General features: G+C 43.0%; 1 protein-coding gene across 1 annotated transcript; it reads left to right on the forward strand.

Annotated features, from left to right (window-relative positions):
- Window positions 1–4,971: 4,971 nt before the first annotated feature.
- Window positions 4,972–8,251, forward strand: LOC121995520 (probable mannitol dehydrogenase). Its single transcript, XM_042549242.1, has 5 exons — window positions 4,972–5,131; window positions 6,687–6,800; window positions 7,005–7,518; window positions 7,634–7,787; window positions 7,872–8,251. The coding sequence occupies exons 1-5, from the start codon at window positions 5,010–5,012 to the stop codon at window positions 8,072–8,074; spliced, it is 1,107 nt and encodes a 368-aa protein (XP_042405176.1). The 5' UTR covers window positions 4,972–5,009; the 3' UTR covers window positions 8,075–8,251.
- The last annotated feature ends 9,267 nt before the right edge of the window (window positions 8,252–17,518 follow it).

The following is a 17,518-nucleotide window of genomic DNA, read 5'->3' on the forward strand; positions in this document are numbered from 1 at the left end:
TTTGAAATATTTTTGAAAAGTTCCCTCTAATTAGGACCCCATTTTTGCTGTGATCAAAGGGGGAGAGAAAAGTACAAGTTTATAGGGAGTTAGAAAATTTTAAAATTTCTGTTATTATTTTTATAAAAAGTGTTGCAATTTTACGAATTGCAAAAATTATGCTTAACTTGTTAGTTTAGTAATTTTTTCTTTAAAATTACTCTTTATGTCTATTTTAACCCTAACTTGAACTTGGGTTGATGCACATCAAAAAGGGGAGATTGTAGGACCCCGTGGTAGTTTTGATGTAATCAACCAAGTTAGTTAGGTCCTGCTGTGTTTGATCCCTGTGTCTGAGTGTGCAGGAGCTTAGGAGCACAGGAAGTCGAGCGGAAGACGCAGCTAGCGAGAAGGACGGCACGGGAAGGGAGCCGACGGGCTCGGTGCGTCCGAAGGACGAGAGAGCTGCGGAAGAGTACTCCGGTGGGCGTGAAGAGCGTGCGCGGACGTGAAGCCGGGACGGAAGGCTGCTCGAGGAGAAGGCTGGGAATTGGGTTCGGGTGAGCCCTATTCCGGTTGGCCGCAATCACCCAAAAGAACGGAGCATCGGAAGCTGAAGAAACCAAGCTGAAAAATGGAGCTGCCAGCTTGGAGGCGCCTCCAGCAGGCTTGGAGGCGCCTTCAACCCTGTTGAAGGCGCCTTCAACAGGTCAGATTTGACCGTTTGCGTTGCGGATAAAGTTTTATCCGCTGACCGAGCTGGAGGCGCCTTGAACCTTGTTGGAGGCGTCTTGGACCCTCGGGATAGACTTTCCAGGAGCTATATAAACCCCCCTGGAGCTAGGAATGAAACAACAACTCAAGCATTCAATCTGTAGTGTTTCCTAGCAATAGTTCTGAGCTTTTGAAAGTGTAAAAGGAGAGTTTCTTTTAGTGCGCTTCTACTGCCCTGGATTGACAACCTCCTTGGTTGTAACCAGATTAATTCTTCTGTGTCTTTCTTTTACTGTTTTATTATTTTGTTAACTATTGCACTAACTGAGTTGAAAGTACGAGGAGGGTATAGTTACTTTTTGTTTTCAGCAATTCACCCCCCTCTTGCTGGCCTCCGCTGCACCAACATAAACAAAATAAGAGATAAACTAAAAAGACAAAACTCACAGATTTACTTGGTTACAATTGGGGAGGTTGTTAATCTAAGGAAGTTGAATCGCACTAAGAATCTCCATTTGATGGAGAAGCCTCTTACAACAATGAATGTACAGAAAAGAAGCTAAACAAAAAACTAAGAGCACACAAGTGTTGTTTCTTTTTATTTCTCGTTGTTCTTAAGCTTTAGGAGCAAGGCTGCTTATATAGCGTTGCTCGGGACGCCTGAAAGGGTTCTAAGCACCTGGAGGGGGATAAAATTTTATCCCCTTTGCAACGGATCATGGTCAAACGCGATCCGGATAAACTTCGATTTCGGACGCCCGGACCAGGGAAGTCAACCAAGTTGACCTTTTTAGTTCGAACCTTCTGCTTCGATTTTGCTCACCTCAGTCCAGGTCTTCTGCTCCGGTTTCTCTTGCTTGGGTGATCTCGGCTATTCGGAATAGAGCTCACCCGAACCCAACTTCCATTCTTCTCAAGCAAGCTTCCGCTCCTGGCTTCTCGTCCCTCGGAAACGCAGTGTGTCTCCTTCACGTCTACCCGCGTACTCTTCCGTAGCATCTCGTCCCTCAGACACACCGAGCCCGTCAGCTCTCTCCCATTCCATCCTTCTCACTAGCTGCATCTTTTGCTCGATATCATGTGCTCTTAAGTTCCTACACACTTAGACACAGGATTAAACACAACATGACCTAACCTAACTTGTTTGATCATATCAAAACAACCCTGGGGTACCAACAGTGTACTCATCCTGCTATAAGCTATAATGTTGACTTAGTTAACGGTTTCTAGTTAGACCCAGGATCGAGACACTGGAAAGCGATGAAGAGGATATTAAAATACCTAAAAGAAAGGATAACAAATTATTGTATCTATTTCCAAGTATCTATGATGAGCCTGAAGGGTTGTAAAAAAATGCAAATTGGGTAGAAGACTTTGATGATAAAAAAATCCACATCTGGCTATACCTTATTGCTAAATGGTGGCACCATCTCATGAAATAGCAAGAAGTAAGCTTATGTAGCCTTGTCGACAATGGAAGTTGTGTGGCTTAGTTTGTGTAACCTTGTCGATAATAGAAGCTATATGACTAGGCTATGTAGCCTTGTCGACAATGGAATCTGTGTAGTTTGCACATCAATTGTGCAACAATTTGTCTGGTTAAAAAGGTTCTTGAAGCATTTGTAAATTGCTGAGACGAGTGGGAGTCATATTACAGTGTACTGTGACAATCAAGATGAGAATCCCAAATATCACAGCAAAGGCAAGCATATAAAAAATTAAGTATAATTTTATAAGGGATATTGTGGACAAGAAAATGAAAATTCTTAAGTATATCCCTACATGTACTATGCTTGCAAACCCTTTTACTAAGGCATTGACAAAAAAAAGTCATATCAAGGATATGAGAAGTCTTTGTGACTTCATAAAGTGCAGCACGTTGTAAAATATCATGATCTATTCAATGTATATATTGTTACATTATGATATAGTTTATGTAACTTATATGGTATTTGTGACCAGTTAACCTTTAAGGATTGACTTGAATGAGTGGGAGATGTTGGTGTTAAGAAGGTGAAAGGGTGCCTCTTCCCCTTCATCTTCCAACTCTTTCACTTTCCTCCATTAATGAAGATAGAGGAAGAGTCATCTTCCCCTAGGGATTACAATTTTCCCTGTGGGTTCGGGGCCTCACGAGGAAAATCGAAAATGAGGGCGGGGATCCCCAATTTATTCGAGTATGGGGGCGAGTTTGGAGATTTTTTTTCACGGATGGGACGGGGTTCGGGGTGGTATGGGGATATCATCCCTATCCTTGAACTCGCCCCGAAAATAATAATAATAATAATAATAATAATAATAATAATATTATTATTATTATTATTATTATTATTATTATTATTATAACAATATTATTTTTAAAAATATTAATAATAATATTGATAATAATATTAATATTTTAAAAATTTTAAATATAAATAATAAAATTATTATTATTACTGATATTAATATTAATATTAATAATATAATAATAATATAAAATTAATTTGGGGATGAAAGTAGGGATAGAGGGCAGGGATGGGGATGAAATTCGGGTGCAGGGATGGGAATGACAAACCCGTCCCTGCCTCATCCCGCCCCATTGTCATCCCTATCTTCCTTTGTATAAAAGAGCGTCCAAGGCAATTGGTGGATCACGAGAGAGAAGTGCATACATCAGGAAAAGGTTGTTGCGTTGTGTACGCAGATGAGATAAAAGCATAACAGAAGTGCTGTCAGAATTCTACTAAGACTATGTCTTGCAAAGAAGGAGAAGATTCATTAGAAAGGAATTTGATTTGTGAATCATAAAGAGCTCTCCGATTTATTTGTGATCGGTCTTCCGATAGCAAGTCCGAAAATTATATTCTGTTATCAATTGTGGATCTACGGGAGATCGTTATAAGTGTTTACAGTTTTTATATTTCTATATTTTTCATGTTGTTTAGAACTATCAACACCATAGCCACGAGGTGAAGTGAGAAATAATAAGAAAAAAAGGAAGAAAAAGATAAACCGAATAACATATGACTTAATGGGCTTTGGGTCGGGCTAGCCTAGGCTAAAGCCCAGCTAGTCCCCTTATATGTGTCGCCTATGGTATGGAACACTTATTATATTATTTATAATTATAATAGAAGAAATCTCGTTAAAAAAAAGTGACAATTTGAGTGTAGAAAAACTATAATTTGAGTGTAGAAAATGTCCCAACTAGCTGTGTTTTTCAAGTCACAGGTATTTTAAAATTTTAAAGACATTATTTTTGGGGCATATAATTAAGAATAGATAATACTTTTAATTATAGTAGATAAAAATTTACATGATTATCTTTTCAGAACATTGCATCATGTACACGTATTACGAGAATCTTATACCATGTGATTGTGGAGGTAACGTATGGGCCTTATATTAGGTGGGGTAATGCGTGAGTGTTATGTTAAGTGGGATAATGTAGAGAGATAACTGAAGAAAAAAAAATTGACTTGTAAAAATTAGTTTAATTTTTAAATATTTTTTTTATTTTTATTGTTTTATAAGGTAAAATTTTAATATTTTTATAATTTTATATATTTTTAAGGGTACTTATAAAAATTAAACCTCTAAAAGTATTTATACAAATTAAACTTATTCTCCTTTATAAAAAATTAATTTAATTTTTTATATCAGATATTAAATTGATAAGAATAAATATTACACTTAATCTTATCCAATAAGATCCTTAATTGATTAATGAGAAAATTTTTTAATTAATATGTCGCAATTTAATTTTAAATTCTAATTTGATTAATTAGAAAAAATTTTAATAATATATTCAGTTAAATTTTGAATTTTAAATTTTTATTATGTGTTTATGGAAATTATTAATAAATTTTGATATAAAAAAATATTAATGTAATTTTATTTTGACTTTCAATAAAATTAATTAGTAAAGAGGATAAATTTTTAATAATAATAATAATAATAATAATACATGTGTTATATTTATTAAATTTAAAAAATGACAGGTGATTTTCTTTTTAAATGATTATGATGTTTCCTGATTTGCATGTGACAGGGAATCTGAATCCTATCAGACCTAAGTCCTAACTATTAATGGCGCAATAAATGAATTTTCGAGCAGTGCAGTAGGATGAGCCGGAGGCGTAAGTTTAGCAAAAGAGATTATGGAGGATCCGCCGTTTAACTTTTTATCGACACTAATCGTAAAGCAGGTGAGTGTGGTTAAGATGCTGTGCTCTAGTTAACGATACCGTTGCAAAGTTCTATTTAAAACCCACTACGGTTATGGTAGATGGTAGCTGCTCTTCAGTATTCTTCCAATTACTCGGAAGAAGACAATGGCAGAGCTGGGAAACGGGAAGAAGCAAGCGTCCCCAGAGGAGGTGCATCCTCGGAAGGTTTTCGGGTGGGCGTCCAGGGACGAATCCGGCGTCCTCTCTCCCTTCGCCTTTTCGCGGAGGTGAATGATCTGTCTATTGATCTCTCGATCTCGATTCACTTTTTTCTTGAGTTTTGAGAATCTATCCATGAATGTGTTATCGCAATATTAGCTCTTGAATCATAAGATTTTCTCTCTCTGCTCAGATTGTCTTTTTTTTATTATTATTATTTGGGTTTATCGTTAGTTATGTAAGAAAGGTGTATATTTTGTTGTAATGTTATTTTCCTTTTTCTACCAATAATTTTTTTTGCTTCTTTCACTTCAGATCCGAGCCTCTGAGGTCCTTTTTGTGAATGAATAATATTGATCTGGGTTTATTTTATATAGATACCTCGTTGTTCTTTCATGGAATGTGCATCGAGGCTAACTAACAGCAAGAAATATTTGATAAACCTGAGATGTTTACAATTTTCTCTTTATTATTAACTAGTTTTCCCCTCATTATTTTTGAATTTTTTTTCTCTCCTCTGATGGTTAAACAGGAAAAGAAACTGATAAAGCTTTTGTCAGAAATAATGTCATACCCTTTAAAATACAACTGAAATAAATATGAGTGTTCTGTTATAAATAAGGTTGCTGCAGGACAGGTGTAATCATTAAATACAAGCTCATGACAGTAAAGATAAAGCATTGGATATGAATTATTGGATAAGTGATTGGATCTCGGTTTTTGGTAGTTGGGGATTGGTCAAATAGCCTAAATATTAGTGGCAGATAAAATTTTGAGCATTGAATGCTCTATGTTATCCATTAGATGAATTCATGTTGGTGTTCATACTAAGGGCATTTTCAATAATTAAATTTCTTCGTAAGTTTTTTTTAATTTCTAATATGTCACATCAATGCCACATCAAACATAAAAAAATCTACTATTCTCTCCACAATCAAAAAACCTCCATACAATTTTTTTTGTGGGTCCTACATTATAAATCATACATCTTTATTTTAATTTTTTCATTTAATATCTCTATATAATTTTTATTTAATATTTTATTTAATTCTCATCTTTAAATTAATTTATTTGTAATTTTTAATTAATAAATTAATAAACTTATGATTTTTAATTTAATTTAATTTATAATTTTTATTTAATATTTAATTAACTTATGAATTTTAATTTAATTATAGTCATTTGTTTTTTTTTAACTTACCAAATATATTTATTTTTAAAAGAAAAGTGTATAATTTAACTATTAAATAAAATATTTAATGGTTTTAAAAAAAAATCAAACATGTAATATTAATTTTTCAATGATTAATGACTCCATCTTCAAAAGAAAAAAGCAGGTTTGAAATATCAAACATGCTCTTACAATAAAACCCTCAAAGCTTATGTCTCCATTCATTAGAGCCTTTTTGTTGAGCTTTTTCAACTTTACAAACCTGTTAAAAAAGCTGCATTGGATATACTCTAAATGGTTTTGGCTTTTAATGAATTGCTAGGAACAATTGCTTGATGATAGTTGTAAACTTTTGAGAGTTAACTATAATCCATAGTTAATTAGATCATAAACCTATGCATATTAGTGATTGCATCAAATATCCATTAGTTAATGCCATATTATCTCTGCAGGAATACCGGTGCTGATGATGTCACTATAAAAATTTTGTATTGTGGAATCTGCCACTCTGACCTTCACTATGCCAAGAACGAATGGTCAAATACCATTTACCCAGTGGTTCCTGGGTATGTTTCTTTTCTTTAACCTTCTAAGTTATATCTATCATTTAATTCTGAAGTTGTCCTCGTTGGCCTATATATACCAACTTGCTTCGAGAGACCATATTTATGCTCTTCAAATTAACTGGCATTCATATGCAAGTTATCAGAAAAGCATTGATGCATGCTTACTAGTCGCATATCATTTCCTACCCTGTTGAATGCTTTCAGGCACGAGATCGCGGGTGTCATAACTGAAGTGGGCCAAAACGTCCAAAACTTCAAGGTAGGTGAAAAAGTAGGCGTGGGATGCATCGTCAACTCCTGTCGCTCCTGCCAAAACTGCAACCGGGACTACGAGAACTATTGCCCTCGCGTCATCTTAAGCTACAACTCCCTGGACGTCGATGGAACCATGAATTATGGAGGCTACTCCAACATGATCGTCGTCAACCAACATTTTGTCATCCACTTCCCTGAGAACATGCCCCTTGACAAGGGTGCCCCACTGCTGTGTGCCGGCATCACAGTCTACAGCCCCATGAAGGAACACGGCCTGGATGTGCCTGGAAAGCATCTCGGAGTCGTTGGCCTCGGTGGTCTCGGTCATGTCGCTGTTAAGTTCGGCAAGGCTTTCGGGATGAAGGTCACTGTTATAAGTACTTCTCCAAAGAAGGAGAAGGAAGCCATTGAGCGTTTGGGAGCTGATGCTTTCTTGGTCAGCAGCAATGCTGGACAAATGCAGGCAAGTTTAGCATTAATTTAAAATCAAACAAATGCTTCTCCTCGGAAGCTATTTTTTTGCTGATTTTATATTAAAATATATTTGTTCTCAACCTGTTTTCTTGTGTGCTCTGCAGGCTGCCATGGGCACCATGGATGGTATTATTAACACAGTTTCAGCTGATCACTCCATTATGCCGTTGATGATGCTGTTGCAAACTCATGGGAAAATGATCATGGTGGGAGCACCCGAGAAGCCACTGCAGCTTTCAACCTTCGCCTTGATTTTTGGTAGGCGATTTAAACACTTCAAATATTACTAGCAATAGAGTTTGGTTGCCTCCTCGTGTTGCACACTATTTTTTGTTTTATCAGGTGGGAAAAGCTTGGCAGGGAGTGGCATTGGGGGAATGAAGGCGACACAGGAGATGATAGATTTTGCGGCCAAAAACAACATAACTGCAGACATAGAGCTCATTCCCATCGACTACTTGAACGAGGCGATGGAGCGGCTCGCAAAGGCTGATGTCAGATATCGCTTCGTAATTGATATTGGCAACTCCTTAACTGAAGCCTAAAAGAGTTGAATATGATCTGGAGTAGTATCAAAGATAGATGTTGTTGCTTTTCGTTTCTCGGTCAAATAAAGACTACTGCGAACTTGCGATCAGTAGTATTAGAATATGAATTCCTTAGCATTTTTGGATTCCTTTAATGGAGTGAAATAGTAATCTCCAAGTGTGCCGACCGGGTCATGCATTCTGGGCAGATTGAAAAGTGAAAGGGTTGAAAAATAATGGAGAAGAAACATCTTTTCACCTTTTTTAATATCAATATCTTCCACTCGTTCAAGTCAATTCTTAAAGATTAACTGGTCACAAAGACTATACAAGTCATATAGACTATATTATAATTAAATCACAAAAATTAGAACAAAAACACTAATTAGTCACAAAGAACAAACAAGAACATTCAATCCATACTTTAAAAAAAATGATTCATGTGACAGCAAGTTCACTGAGCAATAGTCGCTAAGAAGATTGTTATATCTTATATAGTCACTCTTCCAAATGAATTAGAGACACTCTCACAATGGCACATAGCCTCTCTCCTGGCGGAACATATCTGTTATCCAGAAAACATTAAATCTCCCAATGGTACATAACTATTATCTTGAAAATATTCATGTCTTGCTATTTATCCAAATTAAATAATTTTCGTTTACATCAATATGAACATCTCTATTCCCTCATAATGACTATTATATCAAGGGCATGTTCTATATTCAATATTGACAATCATTTCTATACATAACAGAAATGAGTTGACCAGTAAATAACATCAAAAGATGTAAATCTATTTAATCTTCCTTTTTAATAAGAATATATTCATCCTAATCAGTCTTTTTTTAGTTATGCTCCATAGACCGAATCATCCATAGTCAATAGGAAATATGCACTACAACAAAAACTGCAAACGACAACACCCCTACGACAACGGTTTTAAGAGAAAGCGTTGCGTATTTGCTCAAAGACAACGGTTTTTGCCAAAACCGTTGTCTTTGAACTCCCCATTAAATATAAAAGACAACGGTTTTGTGAAAACTGTTGTCTTTTAGCGACTTATTTTTAAAACGACAACACTTTTTACAACGGTTTTATAAACCGTTGTCTTTATCCGCGTTTTTAGGGGTTACAACAACAGTTTTGATAAAACCGTTGTCTTTGGCTTTATTTGTTTCGTCATTTCCCCTCGCAATTTTGCTTTCCCTCTCTGCAAAAACCTTTTCGCGCCGTGTTTTCCCCTTAGCGTTTCCAAACCCTAAGCCATTTTTCTTTCCTCTCCTCGACTATCTCTTCACGCCATAACACCAAATGGAGCATTTGCGCGAGATCTGCAAGTGCCTCAAAACCCTAGTCGACTTCCTCCTCTGCCATTGCGACAGCCTTTCGAAGCACGACCCCAAGCCATGGGATCCTCCCTTCGACCTGTCGCAGCCAAAGCTAGATCTGTCTCTCGCTGTCGTCGTCGTCGTCTTCCTCTTCGTTGTTACTGCCCTCTCGTCTCACTACCACCACGGTGAGTTATTCGTCAGTTTGCACAGAATATGGTGTTGCAACCTCGAATAATTTCCCTTTTATTCTATGAAAATGATCCAGTTAATCGCGAGAGAGGATCGCAAATCCTTCTCCAACACCTCCTCATCGATCTTTTCCTACCAATCCCACCAGGTGTGCTTCAAAATCGACTCCGTCTATGTATTTTCTCAATATTCCTTCATTAGAAAATATTATGTTTCCAGTAGGCACGGGTTCAACCCACCGGCGGCGGCGGCCACCGGGAGCAGCAATTTGTGGGGGCTGTCATCGGCCTTCCGGATCTCAGCGTGTGCGCAGTGGAGGAGGAGGAGCAGCAGCAAGATCAGGTGCGGTGGTGGAAACACCGACAGCAGCAGCTGTTGGCGTACAGAGCCGCCACGTCACTGGCGAGGAGGAGGCGAGTCCAGATACAGACAGAGAAGAGGTTCTCCCTTCTTTCCTACAATTCCAAGTAGGAACTCCTTATTTTTATTGAAAAAAAAATTAATTAGCTTATTTTCAAGATTTTAAAGTTAAAAACTCTTTTATATTTCAAATTAACTCATCCTAGAACCAATGTTGATGTTACTCTGGTCGAGTATGAGCAATTTGCTCTATGCCTGACTTCTATTTACAACCACAAACACATCGGACAAAGTTTCAAGCTAGCAATAAAGATCAATCATTAAAAATACAAGATATACTATGTGGAAATAACAGTATCATGCAATGTCCAAATTCAGTTGATCTAAATAGATGTGGAAAAAGAAGACTTACTTTTAACTTGAAGGCCTATAGGAGTAGCAACACAAACACATGAAAAAGGATTTCTATGTCATAACTCAAACTTATATGCGTTAAAGTGATCAAGTTGACCTAAATAGATGTGGAAAAAGAAGACTTACTTTTAACTTGAAGGCCTATAGGAGTAGCAACACAAACGTATGAAAAAGGATTTCTATGTCATAACTCAAACTTATATGCGTTAAAGTGATCAGACTACACCAGAAGGAAGCCTTAGCACCAGTTGTTTTAATGATACTTTTATTATGAGTCAAATAAGTCCACTTTCTGATCTGTTGGTTTAGAAGGGGAATTAAAGCTTTGATTTTTCTCACTTGTTTTGGGCTTGCAGCATGTTACAGATTTGTCTAGGAGGGAAACACTTGTTCGTATTACAGGTATTAAGTTAATATATATTTCTTTTTTCTTGCTTTGCATATGGCTGTGAATTCTTTGCTTCAGTTGACATTAGCAAGCAGCATGAACATGTTTGATGGTAATAAAATAGGCTTTTTAGTGGCTGTACTTAATGCTATTAGACTTGATTTTGGTTGGAACAAGTTGTCTGTTTACGTATTATATTGTTGTTACTCCATTTGTGCATGGTTGAGCCCAACAATTTGGTCAATGACTACGCTCTTATTTTCCAGTTTCTGAAGCATGGCTCTTAAGATCACCTTCCTTATATGGTTGTACCTTGTGGAAGCGTTTCGAGTCATAGCCATGCAATATGATTTTTTTTTTGTTTCAGAGAGTTTTTCTTTGAGATCATTCCATGTTTCATGGAATCTTAGGCCCTTCTAATGTTGCATTTGATTATCCATAAATATGTGCATTATAGATGAGCTACACTTTGATGTTGTTCATCTTTTATTTGCTCAGCGGATACCTCTTGCTAACTCTCTTGTGAAGTGTTCCTAGTTTATGGATGAGGGGCACATTCATACTCATTCTTTTTTATGCTATTTAAACTAAAACCTAAACTGATTTGAAAAAGTTTATTGATTTATCTTTAAAATTATCAATCTGACAGTGCTTTATCCTATTTATAGCAATATAATTTCAATGGTGAACAACGATCTCTATTTTGTAGTTCAGCCATACAATTTGGTTCTTTTTACACACTTTTTGATTTTGCAAGTGATTTCATACATTAGAACATTGTATGCCTTTACAAATGATACTCTTGCTATGTATTCTTATGCAACCTCACTTCAAGCTACACTAAGGTATGTGATCCTGTCCGAGTCGCTGAATCGACGGACGCTGGGCACGTGGCGCTCTCCCCTATCTTCGGCCAGCTGCATCGACCTCCGGTGATCCTGCACAGAAGTCGGGCCGGGGAGGGGTCCCCGGCGACGACCCTCCGACGCTCAAGTCAGGCAAGCAGACAGTAGATATGAGGCTCCAACATACGAGAGAGCGTACCTCCGGCGAAGGGTGAGGACCCTTATATAGGGCTGTGAAGAGGCATGTGCACTCATACCGAGGTGCACACGTGTTATGTGTCATACCTTAGTATGGGCTTGTCAGATGGGCTTGCCTGACCCCTTACTGCTACAGTCTGAGCACGTCATTGATGGGACAGTGAGCCCATGCCTTAAGATCCTGCGTATCACCTGCTGTCAGAGGATGTTTCTGTCCTTGTCTCCATGCCGAGCGTCCGACCGGTCGGCGGTTTCCTCACGTCCGACCGGTCGGAGCTTCCTGATCCGCTCGGGAGCTTCCTGGTCGCGTGCTCGGGACTGTTCGCCGTGTTTCATTCTTTCGGCCGAGCGGGCCATCCGCTCGGCTCTACTATACTGTTCATCATGAGCGTCGGAACCCCGACTCCCCGCCGGGGTGTATCGCTTCCGCTCGGAAGATTCAGCCGGTTATCACCATCATAATCAGCTCGGCCAAGCTTCTGGTTAGCCTTTTACCTTTCGACCTCCATGTGGTGTTGACTCTGCTAAATGGGGTCCCCCATTCTTATCGCCGGATCACTTGCCTTCCCTTCAAGTCTAGTCGAAGGAGGCAGTGAGTCCGACTGACTGGACCATATGTGTCCGAGCGGGCGGTCGCCGCCTTTCCGTAGCTTATAATATCCCTGGGGCCGTTCGGCCCTTCTGTCAAATTCAGCCGTTCGGCTCTTCATTCCGGTTGTCTTGTCGCTCAACATGGATGTTTGCTTGTCTAGATCTTCTCGAAAATCACGCAAATCTTCTCAATTAAGTCGAAGCATGCGCGGTATGGGCGCATTAATTGTGCCTGGCGACAGAGCGCCACGTGGCTCTTCTCGCGTGGCGGTGATGATTCGTACGATGGGACGCTGGTCATTTTGAAACGGACGGCTAGATGATGGCTTCGTCTTCCGTGACCTGCATCCGACGGACGAGGCTGACCAGCCTCGTTCGTATAAAGCCCTCGTCTTCGCCTTTTACGCCGCATTTTCTGTTTCATCGCGTATTCTCCGTCGAAGGTGCCCGCTGCTGCTGCCTCATTCCGGCCGTCCCAGCTTTCGCCTCTTGGTGGTCTTCGGCTCTTTGGTGATCCTTCCTGTCTACCTTCCCTCAGTAAGCTTCTCCCTTCCCCTACAAGGCCTTCCCAACTCGTTATGCCTTCTTTGTTCCCATTCTTTCGATTTCTCGCTGTCTTTTTGCTCCTTCGAGATGGCAAGCTCCTCCGAACCCGCTGTTGGTGTTCACGGCCCTTGGTACCTGACCATGGAGAGTCGGTTTGATGAGGAGGGTGCTCGGCGTCTTGTTCGGACGTACGGGATTCCCGATAACTATGAAATAGTTGTAGCCGACCCGACTGACCGACCACATGACCCGCCGATCGGCACAATCTGTTTCTTTTTAGACCAATTCCAGGGTGGCCTTAGATTTCCTACCCATCCCTTTATTTTAGAGGTTTGTAACTACTTTCGCATCCCGCTCGGCCAACTTGTGCCGAATTCCTTTAGGCTACTGAGCGGGATGGTCGTCCTCTTCAAGCTGCACAGTATCCCTCTTGACCCTAAAATATTCCACTTCTTCTTCTACCCCAAACAATCCGAGTTGGGGACTTTTATTTTCCAAAGTAGAATAGGCTTTAAGTTTTTTGACAATATGCCGACCTCCAACAAGCATTGGAAAGAATTTTTCTTCTACATCCGACTTCCTGAGCGGCCAGCCTTTCGAACCAAATGGCAAACCGCCGTGCCGACTCAGCCGGAGCTCGGCAAATTCAGAAGCAACCCGGCATATCTCCATGCAGCGAACTGGTTGTCCGGTCAGCGGTACAAGATAGACCAGTTGCTTCTCAAGGGGGTGTTGTATATTTTTGGGTTATCTCCCGTTCGGGCCAATCTTCCCTACCGTATGGGTAAGAGACTCTTTACTCCCTTCACCTTTTTTATCTAACTGATTTTAATTTCTTCTATTGCAGCTGAAGTCATGTGGCGCTCCAAAGCTACCGCTCATCTGAAACTGAAGGCCGTGGAGATCGAGGCGGCCACCAAAAAGGAGCTCGCCGAGCGGGGTCTCATCCCCAGCCGCCCGACAGATGCGGGAGAGGGGGGGGCGCAGTCCGCCCCTGAAACAGATGCTGCCCCATCCGCTTCAACAGAGGTTGAGGCAGATCCTGTTTCCTCAGCCCCCGCCGAGCTGGGGGTCCCTCAAGTCGGGGATCCACCGCTGGAAGTTCGGCGAAAGCGTCGAAGGGACTCCAGCCTTCCGCCACCACAAGAGGGAGCACCACAGGTGCCGATCGGCGTAACTTCGCCTGCTCGCACGCCATCACAGATCGGGACTCCAGCGGCCTCGCCTACCGCACAGCCTTCCGGCTCTCCTCCCCGGACTCGTCGCCGTTTACGTCGGTTGGGTGAAACTTCCACCATAGGGGAGTCTTCGCAACAAGCGGCGGCAACTGAAGAAACGCCGTCCGGCCATCCGACCATCAAGACCACCCTCCGATTTCCATCGGAGGAATATTTACTGTCTGCCGACCGGCCATCGAGCCCCGTCCACGAAATAACCCTGACTGGTCCGCTCGCCAAGCTCTTCGAGGACGCCCAGATCCAGGTGGCCCTCATGACGCCCAAGCAGCTCGGCGATAACAATATGCAGCAGGCCACTCAGGTAAACCCATCTTTATTCCCGTGCCATGCTACTGTTCGATTCCTGATTTTATTATTTCCCTTGCAGCGCTGGGCTGAGCAAATCGCCACGAGCCATCGGCTGGCTGAGCTGGAGGATCTCCTGGAAAAACTTCAAGTGTCGGGGGGTCCGTCGGCCGAACGGGAGAAACAAGCCTTCGCGGCCGAACAGCAGAAGGCTGTCGATCTGGCTGCAGAGGTGGCCTGACTCGAAGACTTGGTGAAGAAGCGGGACGGGGACGTGAAGCGCGCCAGTGGCCGGAAGAGGCGAGCGATTGCTGATCTGGATAAAATGAAAGTCGAAGTCCGGGCCCTGGATCAGCAATCTAAAAAGCTAGAGGCCGAGCTGAATGCCGAGCGGGAGATCCGCTCGGCCGAACACACCAAAGCTGCGATGGACTTGAAGGCAGTCCAAGATTCCCTAATTGCCTCCCGGGCGGTGCTTAAAAGGTATAAGGAGGGAGAGCCGAGTCGATTAGCAGCGGCGCGCCAAGAATATCTCCACTCGGAGCGGTTCGGCGCGAAATTCGGCGACAGTGTCTCTTCTACATTCGCCGAAGCGGTCAAGGTCACCCTGGCGTACCTGAAGAAGAGTGGCCACCTTCCCGAGGGAATGCATATTCTCGCCTCCGACCTGGCGGCCATGATTGATGACATCCCGGACGCCTTTTTTAATTTTGAAGACCCGGAGTGAGGCGAGTTATCTCCAGTGCTTTTTGTATTTCATCCGCTCGGCGGATGCAAAAATTTTATTGTACGTGCCGTTCGGCATAATTTTTCTTCTAGTGAAACGATGCTCCTTTGCTTGTCTTCCTACTCCTTGTTCATAATATTCTTCTGTCTGCTTAACATTCATGTTTAGAGTCAGTCCTGCTCTTAAGCGTTCTCCCTCACGCGTCCGACCGGCTGGGCCCGTTACATAAAGTCCGAGCGAGGAGGTCTACTCGCTCTACACGTATCCTGCCCGCGTGAAGTTAACAAACGCCGAGTATCGAAGGACCAAACCCCGATCGGGCCTGAATGGTTTAATATTTGTAGTTTCCGCGGTTCCTTACTCCGATATTCGTTCATCGACGCGACTCTCGATCTTTAACGACGGTGCTCGTCGGCGCGGATGTTTATAGCCGATCGGCGCGGCTCTCGATCTTTAACGACGGTGCTCGTCGGCGCGGATGTTTATAGCTGATCGGCGCGGCTCTCGATCTTTAACGACGGTGCTCGTTGGCGCGGATGTTTATAGCCGATCGGCGCGGCTCTCGATCTTTAACGACGGTGCTCGTCGGCGCGGATGTTTATAGCCGATCGGCGCGGCTCTCGATCTTTAACGACGGTGCTCGTCGGCGCGGATGTTTATAGTCGATCGGCGCGGCTCTCGATCTTAACGACGGTGCTCGTCGGCGCGGATGTTTATAGCCGATCGGCGCGGCTCTCGATTTTTAGCGACGGTGCTCGTCGGTCTTCCTCTCGGAGGGTTTACAGACGCCGGCTCGTCTCTCGATATTTAACGTCGGTGCTCGACGGCGCGGTTGTTTATAGCCGATCGGCGCGGCTCTCGATTTTTAACGACGGTGCTCGTCGGTCTTCCGCTCGGAAGGTTTATAGACGCCGGCTCGTCTCTCGATATTTAACGTCGGTGCTCGACGGCGCGGTTGTTTATAGCCGATCGGCGCGGCTCTCAATTTTTAACGACGGTGCTCGTCGGCCTTCCGCTCGGAGGGTTTACAGACGCCGGCTCGTCTCTCGATATTTAACGTCGGTGCTCGACGGCGCGGTTGTTTATAACCGATCGACGCGGCTCTCGATTTTTAACGACGGTGCTCGTCGGCGCGGTTGTTTATAGCCGATCGGCGCGGCTCTCGATTTTTAACGACGGTGCTCGTCGGCGCGGATGTTTATAGCCGATCGGCGCGGCTCTCGATCTTTAACAACGGTGCTCGTCGGCGCGGATGTTTATAGCCGATCGGCGCGGCTCTCGATCTTTAACGACGGTGCTCGTCGGCGCGGATGTTTATAGTCGATCGGCGCAGCTCTCGATTTTTAACGACGGTGCTCGTCGGCCGTTAAGGCTAATTTTAACGCTTCCGTTCGGCGCAGCTCAAAATATACAGCATTAGCGCCCTATTACACCACTTTGCTTCCCGCACGTGGCCTTCGATTTTTGTGTCAATGATTGGGTATCGTACGCCCGGCCGAACGGCACGGGGTCTTCGATCGTCGAGCGCTTGGCTTGAATATTATACCTCCGGCCGAACGGCTCGGGGCCTTTGTTCGTCGAGCGCTTGGCTCAGATATCATACTTCCGGCCGAATGGCTCGCGGTCTTCCCATCGAGCTCTTGGCTCGGTTTATACACTCCCGGCCGAGCGGCACGTGGTCTTCCCATCGAGCTCTTGGCTCGGTTTATACACTCCCGGCCGAGCGGCACGTGGTCTTCCCATCGAGCTCTTGGCTCGGTTTATACACTCCCGGCCGAGCGGCACGTGGTCTTCCCATCGAGCTCTTGGCTCGGTTTATACACTCCCGGCCGAGCGGCACGTGGTCTTCCCATCGAGCTCTTGGCTCGGTTTATACACTCCCGGCCGAGCGGCACGTGGTCTTCCCATCGAGCTCTTGGCTCGGTTTATACACTCCCGGCCGAGCGGCACGTGGTCTTCCCATCGAGCTCTTGGCTCGGTTTATACACTCCCGGCCGAGCGGCACGTGGTCTTCCCATCGAGCTCTTGGCTCGGTTTATACACTCCCGGCCGAGCGGCACGGGAGTTCTTATTTAAACTACCAATCTGAGCAACAGGTAATTGAAAGAACTGACCTATCCATCGGCACGACTATGACCCAATTTCTCAACTCCCGAATACCCGTGGAGTGAGGAGCATACGTTATACTTGTCGAAACTTATTGGCCAGTTGCCTCGCCTGATGAAGACCCCTTTGTCGGACCGATATCGGGGCAGGAGTTGCTCCCACCTGAGGGCCGATTGGACCCTTATTTTACTCCCATTTCTAATGTTTCTCCGGTCAGTCCTCCTGGGTCGCTCGGATATCC

Source organism: Zingiber officinale, chromosome 6A (genome assembly GCF_018446385.1).
Source record: "Zingiber officinale cultivar Zhangliang chromosome 6A, Zo_v1.1, whole genome shotgun sequence".
NCBI classification, from domain to species: Eukaryota; Viridiplantae; Streptophyta; class Magnoliopsida; order Zingiberales; family Zingiberaceae; genus Zingiber; species Zingiber officinale.

Excerpts from the sequence above, each read along its gene's own strand:
- LOC121995520 (XM_042549242.1), top strand. The coding sequence starts at position 5,010 with ATGGCAGAGCTGGGAAACGGGAAGAAGCAAGCGTCCCCAGAGGAGGTG. Across the intron at positions 5,132-6,686 it reads CCCTTCGCCTTTTCGCGGAG|GAATACCGGTGCTGATGATG; the intron begins GTGAATGATCTG and ends TTATCTCTGCAG. Across the intron at positions 7,519-7,633 it reads GCAATGCTGGACAAATGCAG|GCTGCCATGGGCACCATGGA; the intron begins GCAAGTTTAGCA and ends TGTGCTCTGCAG.